The sequence below is a fragment of the Electrona antarctica genome (genome assembly GCF_951216825.1).
Source record: "Electrona antarctica genome assembly, chromosome: 13".
Taxonomy (NCBI): domain Eukaryota; kingdom Metazoa; phylum Chordata; class Actinopteri; order Myctophiformes; family Myctophidae; genus Electrona; species Electrona antarctica.
Window position 1 is genome coordinate 13,430,439 of NC_136794.1, and position 12,491 is coordinate 13,442,929.

The 12,491-nt window shown below is 43.6% G+C and overlaps 2 protein-coding genes across 2 annotated transcripts; both read right to left on the reverse strand.

Moving 5' to 3' along the window:
* Nucleotides 1-4,653: 4,653 nt before the first annotated feature.
* Nucleotides 4,654-6,067, reverse strand: LOC306935934 (gamma-crystallin M2-like; the record flags this gene model as incomplete). The annotated part of the gene is made up of 3 exons (XM_079519295.1): nucleotides 4,654-4,935; nucleotides 5,687-5,929; nucleotides 6,038-6,067. 3 exons carry the CDS (start codon nucleotides 6,065-6,067, stop codon nucleotides 4,654-4,656), a joined length of 555 nt encoding a protein of 184 aa, XP_079375421.1.
* A 4,337-nt stretch (nucleotides 6,068-10,404) lies between these two features.
* On the reverse strand, nucleotides 10,405-11,732 carry LOC306934847 (gamma-crystallin M2-like; the record flags this gene model as incomplete). The annotated part of the gene is made up of 3 exons (XM_079517656.1): nucleotides 10,405-10,695; nucleotides 11,353-11,595; nucleotides 11,703-11,732. The coding sequence occupies 3 exons, from the start codon at nucleotides 11,730-11,732 to the stop codon at nucleotides 10,405-10,407; spliced, it is 564 nt and encodes a 187-aa protein (XP_079373782.1).
* Between the last annotated feature and the right edge of the window lie 759 nt (nucleotides 11,733-12,491).

Sequence of the window (12,491 nt, forward strand, 5' to 3'; positions counted from 1 at the left end):
AAAACCCTAAAGAATCGGTGGCCCCCATTGTGAAAACCCCTGACCCAGCACCACAGAGAGGCCTGCTGTGTGTCGAGTCACTGTGTCATACATCCACGTGACTGGGCCCTCGAAGACTTTAGAAATGTGTTTTCTGTCCCTTTTGACCAGGTAATACAATACCTGGGCAGAGTTAGGACTCTGCCCAGACAGCCTTAAGGCTATTACTCTCGACTTCATGCAGGCTGCACAGCCTGTCGACTTATGCAAAAACAAAAAGAACGATTTAGCTACTCACCAATTCAAAGACGGTTTTATGGCAGCGAAAGGCTACTTTCCCTAGTGAATGCACTCTGGGCCCCTACCCTACTTACTTTGTCCTCTTGCACTTCAGGGCGCGTAGACCATAGCAACCAGGTCTCTCCATCTGGGTCTGTTGTGGGCAAGATGTTGTGCTTGTGCCATAGTCACGCTACATGCTTTAAGGCTATTACATCCAGCCAGCGGGTGCGGGGGGTGCCTCTAGGTTAAGGACAAATCTTGTCAATGGGATTTTCTATTGACAATGTCTGTAGAGTAACTAAAACATGTGCCAAATTAGCCATTGGGCCGTTGGGGCCGTAGCCCAGGGGCCCTTGGTTCTCAGGGGCCCGTCTGGGAAACTGGGCCGAGCGATACTGGGTTTGAGGGACTGACAAGGGCTCCTGGGGCCCTTCATTGGCCGTTGATTGTGTTAAATTTAGGTCAAAAAGATGAAAAGAGAAAACGAAGAAAACAAAAGTGGAAAATTTCGCTCGCAAGCTCGTATTAGCGGGCCCTAAAAAATTATCAGCCCAGGGGCCCTCGTGGGGCTTAATCCGTCCCACTAGGGAAAGTAGGCTTTCGCCTCCACAAAAGCGTCTTTGTATTGGTCCCTGAAATCATTATTTTTTATTTTTGCATAAGTCGACAGGCTGTGCCATAGATATATATAAAGTCTAGATGGCTTAAGGCGGAGTTTCTGACGTCGTTCACCCGACAGCCATCTTACTTCGGGGCTACAGTACAGTATGTTCAATGGCAGCTCAAACAAAAACAGTCATAACTCGCTCAAATCTTGACGGATTTACAAACGGGTTGGTTTATTACAAACGTTGTCAACGTGGCTATGATTCAGGATGCTTATCTGCTTAATTTTGTTTTTTTATATGAACGTCGTATAAAAGCATATAAGTATGCGGACGTCTCTGACGTTTATAACAAACCAAACCGTTTGAAAATCGGTTGAAAATTGAGCAAGTTGTGGTTATTTAAGAGTACATGCCCCATAGACACAATGTTATGTGGTCACGAGGTAAGATGGCCGCCACGTAGCAACGTCGCTCTCCATTGGCCAGAGCGCGGGTGAGCCATCTAGCTTTCTTATATATATGTATGGGATGTGCAGTCTTCATACGGCGGCAGGAAGTCGAGAGTAAGAGGCAGTAGAAAGCATGAGGTCAGTCCGCTGCCCCCCCAGGTTGGCAGAGGAAGTGTAGCGCCCAGGATTACATTAGATAATTGACACTGGGTGAAAACTTTGGGTTGCAAAATATAAAAACAAAAATTACAAAAAAAAAAAGTTGAGACGACTCGAGAGTAACACAGCCTTAAGAATGATGGGTGGAGGGGGCACGGTGGCACAGTTGGTAGTGCTGTCACCTCACAGCTAGAAGGTCCTGGGTTCGATTCCCACTGGGGATGCTGTGGGCGCTGGGGGGCGTGCGCCCTCCCCCGCGCCATCAGCACCCGAGGCGAGGTTGGCGAAAAGGCCCCTCTGTGTGGAGTTTGCATGTTCTCCCTGTGTCCCCCACGGTAGGTACCCCCACAAAAAACATGCAGTAATCCTGGTCTCTAAAACTACCTCCCCCTGGCCAGCTGGGGCACCTGATGGAGGGGAAAGGAACTGGTCGGAATAACGTGTTCCTTCCACACGCTATGCCCGGCCGGGGAAATTCCCCCCTGTCAGGTGAAAAGAAGCAGCTTGTACTCCTCATGCATAGAAGGAAGCATGAGGTCTGCTGCCCCCCAGGTTGGCAGAGGAAGTGTAGCGCCCAGGATCACATTCGATAATTATTGACACTGGGTGAAAAAAATGGGTTGCAAAATCGTGGGATAAAATTGTAATTCGATTTCCAGCCTCTGCCTCAACCAATTGATTGCCATGGCAACCCCACACCTGACAATATTGATTAGCCTACTTAACCACAGTCAGTCAGTATATATATAGATAGATAGATAGATAGATATATGCATGCTAACCCACAACAATCTAGGTAAATTAGCTGGTGCTTTTCTTTACACTAAACTTGGCTAAGCGCAATCAGTATTTTCCTCTGATCCCCAATCCCTGGTGGTTCTTGTGTTAAATTGTGATAATGTAATGATGTAGTGATAATGTAACACAATGGTCCTCATTCACAACGGCGTTCACTCATAAAGTGACGTTACGTGAGCGGAGCGTGAGCGGACAGGCATTCACGTGGATTCCCACATTACGTGGGAATTCATGAACTTGAACGTGAACTTGACGCTGACGTTGGTTGGTCGGAAATTCCGCAAAAAGCTGCGCCAGCTCTCATGGTCGTGTGCGGCTTGCGTAGATTTATTCAGAAGGCTTTAGTCTTCATGCTGAATCAATTAAAAGTCCCCAAACTTCAGATAAAATATGTAGGCATGTGTCCCCAACATTGGTCAGCACATACTGTAAAAGAATTATAGCCTATATAAAAGCCAAGTATCACTTGTATGCCTAAATGCATGCATTCTAGAGGCAAGTTAGCCTAGAGTCCCATACAGAAACTGCCCCCGAGCCCGACACCTTTTTATTTATTTATTAGGATATTTCTAGCATGCACGATTGGGGCTGCTCACTCGGCAGTGCAACGTGTTGTGAGCTTGTAGATCGGCTCTCGCGGACTTGCGCTGCATGTTAAAAAACAAACTCACAATTATAATAAGAACATACACTTATCTGCATTCTGCACTGTACGAATCCAACGTTGTTTAGTGTAGTAATGTCTGCAGTATAGGCCTATTTACATTGTTTCGTTATGGAGCTCCTTTGAGTCAGTCTGACTGTTGTGTGTGTGTGTGTGTGTGTGTGTGTGTGGGGGGGGGAATTAGCCCTAATATAAAAAATAGAAGACCACATTAGCCTATTTGAATGAATGGCATCAGCGTGTTTGAAAGTCGGCCAGACTATGATATGACTGGGCCAGTCATATCATAGTTTTAAGCCAGCTCACCTCCACTCGCGCTTGTTCACAAACATGACAGACAGACAGACAAGAAAGGCTGTTGATGATGATTATTATTACCACTGTAACTCGCTGATCAGCATATTGACAGAGACTCAGCCAATTCAAGTTTCACGTAGGCCTAAATGCCTTTGCTGCAAGCACCTATCTGCCTCCATTTGCGTCGTGGTATTAATTTATAATAATTTATATTGATCACATGCGGACGCCACACAGAATAGCCAACTCTTACCTGCAGCTGAGGAAACATACAACGTAGTTGGATCGGATGAAATATAGCCTTTAGTCCAAATCCCACAAGAAAAAAAAGAAAGAATATATGTCCTGTGTCCATACATGTCCATATATTTACTTTCCAAATCCGACAGTGCAGGGCAGGGAATCAATCACCGCAGTAGACTAATCAATAGGGCCTTTTATCATTGCCGAGTTTTAATATAGCATTTGGTCGTGTGGTGAACAGTATAGGCTACAAATTAACTTCTTTCTCATATGTGAAAGTAACTGTAACATCAGTTAACTTATTAACGTTCTGACATTTAACAAGGAGTGAAGCAATGCGTGCCAAGTTGGCAAGTTTCGTTTATAATTATATACATATAACTCGCGCTGTTTGCTTGAAGATCTGTCCGTGCAGAGACCCGCCTGTCAAAATTAACTGCTCTACAAGCTCATCGCGGCTGTTATATATAATTTAAAACTTCGGAATCCTCTGTGCAGTCTATGATGACGTATTTCGATATTTCCTGTTGCCTTATATGGTCGTGGATGTTCCATCAAACCAGGCGACAACAGGCGAATCGCTTGGAAAAAATGCGGAAAGGATACACTCGCCGATCCGCACAAATGAAGTGATTACACCTGGTCCCTGAATAACACGGGACTTAACCGTAGCTTGATCGGACGGATTTTCCGATATCTATACGCATCATGTTTACGCATCCGTTACACTGTGGCGTATTTCTCCTTTGTGAATGAGGACCATTGTGTGTAATGTGTGATAGCTGTGTTTGAAATTGTGAAATTTGTACTTTCCTCATTGTAATTTGAAGCAATATTAATGGAGCATTATATCCTCCATTTTGAAAATACAGGCCAGAAATTGCTTTGGAAATTGAAATTGCATTTTTTTTAATCTAAATTCAAATAGAAATAAAAGAGAGAGGAGAGAGATTAGTTTTTGCTCTTTTTGCACTCTCTCTTTCTTTTAAAACGGTTTTATCATCTATTTTCTTGAAGGAAGCCAAACAAAATAGGTTTTACTCTCATGAACCTGGCTGTACACACAATATAAAAATACAGCACAACCTTTAAAATGTGATTGGGTAGAGAAAGTATGACGCATGAAAAGGTTTTTATGATTATATCACCAAAGTTTATTTAATGATTGCAGTGTCTAGTACATGCTATCCATGATGCGCCTCATGCTCATGAACCTCATGCCGCTGCCCCAGCCCATGTTCTGGAAGTTCCTGTACTCTCCAGGCCTCATGTACATCATCTTGCCTCTGTATTGGGCCTGCTCGTACATCAGCCAGTGGCCGTCATTCACGTTGCAGGACATGCAGTTGTTCATCTGGTAACGGTCCATGATGTTGTCACAGTCATCCATCAGATCATGGGACTGTCCGCCGAAGTTCTCCCTCTCGTAGATCTTCATCCTGAACTGGCCTCTGTGCTGTTTGTGGAAAAGAAAAGGTTTATGGACTGCCAAAAATCGAGATAACTCATGTTTTAACTGTGTTTTAACTGTGTGTTTTATATTGCTTTATATGGATTCAGAATGGTCTAGCTAATATTCATTTTCTAGCAGCGGCCCGGTTGCTATATAGGCAACACTTGCTTCGGCTTTGGTCGGCCATTTCCAGATTTCTCCGCCGTCCACCGGTGATTGAACAGAATGCGGATGTTCTGGGCTCATTTCTTATTTTTTGCTGCGTCACGGTTACAATATTAACGCTTCTGACGAGAAATAAAGTTTGCTAGATGGACTTAGTAATGGTGATTTTGTCTTCCTGATTTTTGGGCAATGGAAAGTGAAAGTGCTGCAAAATAAAAGCTCCGTGCATCCGGTTGGCGGTCAATCGCTTACCGCTGGATGTCTTTAGTGGCAGGCTGGCAGCCAATGTTAACTTAAAATGTTGTAGTATTGAAAATATCCAGGAAATCATCCTGTAGAGTCCCTCAGTGCTCTATATTGTTTCTGTTTACACTCTACATTAAATATCTTTGCTGAAAATAGCCGATCTACAAGCTCACAGTGTCGACACATTATGAGCTTTATGAGCTATTTTCTGCAAACGTTTTCACCACAATACGGATGTTGAGGTTTAAGTCATTGAATGAAAAGGAGCACTTTCAGGCCACTTTGTGAGATGATGTACAGAAATCTATATAGATGTAATAGATGAAAATTATGTTTATCCTACCTGGGGAATATTGCGGCAGGACCTGATACCACCAGTCCATCCCCACATGCTCATGTAGTCGGCATAATCTCCCCTCCTCATGAAGTACTGGTTTCCCATGTAGTTGGGGCGGTCGTAGGCCATGAAGCAGCCGCTCTCCACCCTGCAGGAGTGGCACCTGCTCAGGTAGGAGGAGAAGTCGGAGCAGTCGCTCATGCACTCATAGGAACGACCCTGGAAGTTCCTGTCCTCGTAAAAGGTGACCTGAAAAAGGAGAAACACCCAGAGTTTTAGGAGAAAGTACATCAGGCATTCATTATGATTTGATTGATGTATTCAATGGATTTTTGTAATTATTTTTATGCCACTTACTCTGCCCATGTTCATGCCGGAGGTGGTCATTCTGGTGAGATGAGCTGCTGTTACTGGTGCACTGCTGTCCTGGTTGTGGTTAACCCTTACTTTTATACTGTACCTGACAAAACCCTAAAGAATCGGTGGCCCCCTTTGTGAAAACCCCTGACCCAGCACCACAGAGAGGCCTGCTGTGTGTCGAGTCACTGTGTCATACATCCACGTGACTGGGCCCTCGAAGACTTTAGAAATGTTTTTTCTGTCCCTTTTGACCAGGTAATACAATACCTGGTCAATAGAGTTAGGACTCTGCCCAGACAACTTCTCCTTAAGGCTATTACTCTCGACTTCATGCAGGCTGCACAGCCTGTCGACTTATGCAAAAACAAAAAGAACGATTTCGCTACTCACCAATTCAAAGACGGTTTTATGGCGGCGAAAGGCTACTTTCCCTAGTGAACGCACTCTGGGCCCCTACCCTACTTACTTAGTCCTCTTGCACTTCAGGGCGCGTAGACCATAGCAACCAGGTCTCTCCATCTGGGTCTGTTGTGGGCAAGATGTTGTGCTTGTGCCATAGTCACGTTACATGCTTTAAGGCTATTACATCCAGCCAGCGGGTGCGGGGGGTGCCTCTACTGTAGGTCGTCTCCAACCAGCTTGCTAGGGATTGAAGGCCAGGATTGTGCATGTTGGGTGTTCCTCTGGCAGGCGAATGACATGGCCATACCAACAAACTTGCCGCATTGCTGCAAGACGAGATGCTGAGAACTGTTGGGTTAGCTCTGTTAAAGTCTGGTTAGTGACATGCTGGCTCCACGAGATGCCTTTGATCCTCTGGAGTCAAAGCCATCGAGCCTGTCCACCAGCGTGTTATTCAGCGGCCATGTTTCCGAGCCGTACAGGACGGAGATGACAGAGGCATTGTAGACTCAGCTTTGTCTCCCTGGATATGTGCCGGTGTCTCCACAACGGCCTCCACAAGGACTGCATGACGGAGGCTGCGAGGGCGCGACGACGGTCAACCTCTGTTTTGAGGTCACCGGTGTTGGTCACTGTCGAGCCGAGATATAAAGGTAGGGACAAAGTGGACAGGGGTGCCATCAAATAGGAAGGGTGGTGGGTCTGGTCCATCGCCAACATGCATGAGTTAGGTTTTGGGCCAGCTTATTTTCAGGCCGAGCTTTTTGGCTGAGCCCCCTACCACACGTATGAAATGCACTTTTTGGCCAGAAAAGAAAATATTTCACCGGAAGGAAAAATCTTGTCAATGGGATTTTCTATTGACAATGTCTGGGTTTCTCAAAGAACAGAGTTGTGGTGTAGCACATGCGCAGATGCCCTCTAGGCCATCTTGCCATATGTTTTATATTTCTTTTAGAATTATTTGATTACCTGTGACAGCACATTTAGGAAAATTCGGCTATTATAACTCCATGCGTCGTCTTCATTTTGCTGCTATTTCGACCGCGGCCAAAAGAACAGATCTACAAGCTATGGCGCAGTGTATTAATGGAGTAGGCTAATTATTTTTTTGGAAAGGCGCGCCACCAAGCATGAACCAAAAATTGTTTAATTTAAACCATCATCACCACTGTCCCTCTCCCCTCTCTCTCTCGGAGTCGGGTTAGCTAATCTAATATGGAGAGGGAGCGGTGTGCACCACCACGCACGATAGTTTATAGTTTCTGCCACTCCCCAACCCATTACCCATCATGATGATTTTGTTATTTATCATGTCATGATTATATGAATTGAATACCCAGGACCTTAATGTCCAAGTGTTTTACTGTACTGTAGCCAACTAGCCATCAATCAATCGATCAATCATCATCTGGGACAGCTGGAAACAAACTTCTTTCTATTGAACAGTAGGCCTACGGAAGATACGTTAACTTATCCCCCCCCCCCATAATTGTAACATGATCCGTGGCTATGGGGTACTTTGTTTGGAATCCGAACGAACGTTCATGTAGATGTAAGAGCTGCAAATGTTGCAGGTGCGTAAACCAGGTTGAATTCTTCCATGGCGCGCTTGACGCACGGGCGTAATGAAACATGGCTAATTATGTCATACCAGCCACTCGTGGTCAATTCATATACATGGCCCCGACTTTAAATAAGAGTATGCAGAGTCCACATCTGTACCCAAAGATTGTTGTTGTTTGGTTATTTTGAATGTTTATCCCGAAAAGCTTGGTCCATATAAAAACAGACCCAGGACCTCTGTGACTGGTGTAAACTCAAATATCAGATGTATTCTGGTAATTAATTAAACCATTCTGGTAAAATGTTTGTATACATATTTGGACTGCACTATTGTCAACAATGCAGTCATGGTGAGCATGCAGCCCATTTGTAAATGCACATCCATTTCTGATGTGTGCAATGGATTAATTCTAGATGTTCAGAATCATGCTGTTTTAAACATGGTGTACCATGGATGTTATGTAATTGGCCCCAATGACAAAAAAAAGTATTACAGAAAAATAGATTAAGTAAAATAAAGTGTGGCACCCATATCACCTGTTATGCTTTAGAGCTGGAAGAGGCTATAGCAGCAAAGCTGGGATTTACACAAAACACAGTGGAAAAGGAAACCAGGGTTCAAAATAATTTATTGTCATGGTGATTTATTATCACCTGTTTGTCATGGTGACAAATGGACTGTCTTCATCTAATTTAAATATAAAAACTTCAAAATTAAACAAACATGTTTAGACCTACTTCAGCATCAAATAAATTAAATCAAAGAAATTAAATTAAATTGCCATATATATATATATATATATATATATATATATATATATATATATATATATATATATAATTGATCATACTTTTAATAATAATTGGACTGCTGGACAGCTGTAGGCTCTCTTTACAGGAGTTGCGGCAGGAGGCACCAGAGCAGGAGGTGCGGCAGGAGGCACCAGGGCAGGAGGTGCTGGAACAGGTGGAGGACTGCTGGTTGAATGGCAGAAATGGCTGAGAATAGGCCAGGCTTAACTGGGGAAGAGTAGGGTGTGAATGCACCACCTGAACTGGTGGGCATATGACCATGATCTGCTTCTGTGCAGTCAAGTGGTGATGGGGAGGTGCTCCCCCTTGTTCCACTAGTTCTCCATGTTGGAGATGATCACACAACAGCCATGTGCCAATGTGTTTTAACAAGATTTGTCTTTCCCCGTCTCTCCTATCGAGTTCATCCATTCTGCTCTTAATCAATTCCAGTTGATCGTTGTCCTCCATTTCAGCTTTCCTCATTGCTTCTACCATGTCAGATAGATACTGGGGGACCTCACAGTAGAAAGCATGAGGTCAGTCCGCTGCCCCCCCCAGGTTGGCAGAGGAAGTGTAGCGCCCAGGATTACATTAGATAATTGACACTGGGTGAAAAATTTGGGTTGCAAAATCGTGGGATAAAAATTACAAAAAAAGTCGAGACGACTCGAGAGTAACACAGCCTTAAGAATGATGGGTGGAGGGGGCACTGTGGCACAGTCGGTAGTGCTGTCACCTCACAGCTAGAAGGTTCGATTCCCGCTGGGGATGCTGTGGGCGCTGGGGGTCGTGCGCCCTCCCCCGCAACATCAGTGCCCACACCCGAGGCGAGGTTGGCGAAAGGGCCCCTCTGTGTGGAGTTTGCATGTTCTCCCCGTGTCCCCTAGGGTAGGTACCCCCACAAAAACATGCAGTAATCCTGGTCTCTAAAACTACCTCCCCCTGGCCAGCTGGGGCGCCTGATGGAGGGGAAAAGAACTGGTCGGAATAACGTGTTCCTTCCACGCGCTATGCCCGGCCGGGGAAATTCCCCCGTCAGGTGAAAAGAAGCAGCTTGTACTCCTCATACATAGAAGGAAGCATGAGGTCAGTCCGCTGCCCCCCCAGGTTGGCAGAGGAAGTGTAGCGCCCAGGATTACATTCGATAATTGACACTGGGTGAAAAAAATGGGTTGAAATTGTGATAATGTAATGATGTAGTGATAATGTAACACAATGCGTGTAATGTGTGATAGCTGTGTTTTACCCTGTTTGAAATTGTGAAATTTGTACTTTCCTCATTGTAATTTGAAGCAATATTAATGGAGCATTATATCCATTTTGAAAATACAGGCCAGAAATTGCATTGGAAATTGAAATTGCATTTTTTTTTAATCTAAATTCAAATTTAGATTATTTTTTTAATCTTAACTGTTTTATAATTATCTATTCTTGAAGGAAGCCAAACAAAATAAGTTTTACTCTCATGAACCTGGCTGTACACAATTACACACAATATAAAAATACAGCACAACCTTTAAAACGTGATTTGGGTAGAGAAATTATGACGCATGAAAAGGTTTTTATGATTATATCACCAAAGTTTATTTGATGATTGACTGTTACTGGTTACTGTACATGCTATCCATGATGCGCCTCATGCTCATGAACCTCATGCCGCTGCCCCAGCCCATGTTCTGGAAGTTCCTGTACTCTCCAGGCCTCATGTACATCATCCTGCCTCTGTATTGGGCCTGCTCGTACATCAGCCAGTGGCCATCATTCACGTTGCAGGACATGCAGTTGTTCATCTGGTAACGGTCCATGATGGAGTCACAGTCATCCATCAGATCGTAGCTCTGACCACCGTAGTTCTCCCTCTCGTAGATCTTCATCCTGAACTGGCCTCTGTGCTGTTTGTGGAAAAGAAAAGGTTTATGGACTGCCAAAAATCGAGATAACTCGTGTTTTAATTTACAACTGTGTTTCGCCAAATACAATATATTTATATTGCTTTATATGGATTCGGAATGGTCTAGCTAATATTCATTTTCTAGCAGCGGCCCAGTTGCTATATAGGCAACACTTGCAGAATGCGGATGTTCTGGGCTCATTTCTTATTTTTTGCTGCTCACGGTTACAATATTAACGATTCTGAAGAGAAATAAAGTTTGCTAGATGGACTTAGTAATGGTGATTTTGATTTTTGGGGAATGGAAAGTGAAAGTGCTGCAAAATAAAAGCTCCGTGCATCCGGTTGGCAGCCAATGTTAACTTAAAATGTAGTAGTATTGAAAATATCCAGGAGATCATCCTGTAGAGTCCCTCAGTGCTCTATACTATTGTTTCTGTTTACACTCTACATTAAATATCTTTGCTGAAAATAGCCGATCTACAAGCTCACAGTGTCGACACATTACGAGCTTGTAGAGCTATTTTCTGCAAACCGTTTTCACCACAATACGGATGTTGGGGTTTAAGTCATTGAATGAAAAGGAGCACTTTCAGGTCACTTTGTGAGATGATGTACAGAAATCTAATTAAAATAGATGTCGTGAAAAGTATCCTACCTGGGGAATATTGCGGCAAGACCTGATACCACCAGTCCATCCCCACATGTTCATGTAGTCGGCATACTCTCCCCTCCTCATGAAGTACTGGTTTCCCATGTAGTTGGGGCGGTCGTAGGCCATGAAGCAGCCGCTCTCCACCCTGCAGGAGTGGCACCTGCTCAGGTAGGAGGAGAAGTCAGAGCAGTCGCTCATGCACTCATAGGAACGACCCTGGAAGTTCCTGTCCTCGTAAAAGGTGACCTGAAAAGGAGAAACACCCAGAGTTTTAGGAGAAAGTACATCATGCATTCATTATGATTTGATTGATGTATTCAATGGATTTTTGTAATTATTTTTATGCCACTTACTCTGCCCATGTTCATGCCGGAGGTGGTCATTCTGGTGAGATGAGCTGATGTTACTGGTGCACTGCTGTCCTGGTTGTGTTTAACCCTTACTTTTATACCTGACAAAACCCTAAAGAATCGGTGCCCCCATTGTGAAAACCCCTGACCCAGCACCACAGAGAGGCCTGCTGTGTGTCGAGTCACTGTGTCATACATCCACGTGACTGGGCCCTCGAAGACTTTAGAAATGTTTTTTCTGTCCCTTTTGACCAGGTAATACAATACCTATTTTGTGAGGCCCACACAGCGGTTGTTCCACTGATTGTATGTTTAGGTAGGGAGGTTTTGACTAACTCCTGTCCATTAAACCTGCCAGTAAATTATTATTATCAAGATTTCTTTCCATCCACAATACTTAATATCTTAATTTCCACAATAGTTTTAATAAATATCAGCATCACCCATACTGTATATCAATTAGGTTTGTTATGAAACAGATTTAATCAAAGTGCATCAAGCAATTTTCAAATATATATATCATGACAATGTATATAATACAATGTACTGTATTACATACGATTTTTTTAATTAAACTCTAAAATATCTATAATGATAATTGTAGTTAATTGTCAAAACAACAATTTAAGAACACTTATAGATCACTTTTCAACATTTCCTCTTAAGTTACTTCCACTAATACTTAATTGTACTTGAACAGTTAAATTCAGAAGAACAATAAAATACTTAGATTTCTTTCTGAAAATTGCATCAATTGCAAATTATTTAGAGAATACCTTCTGATGTAGGCCT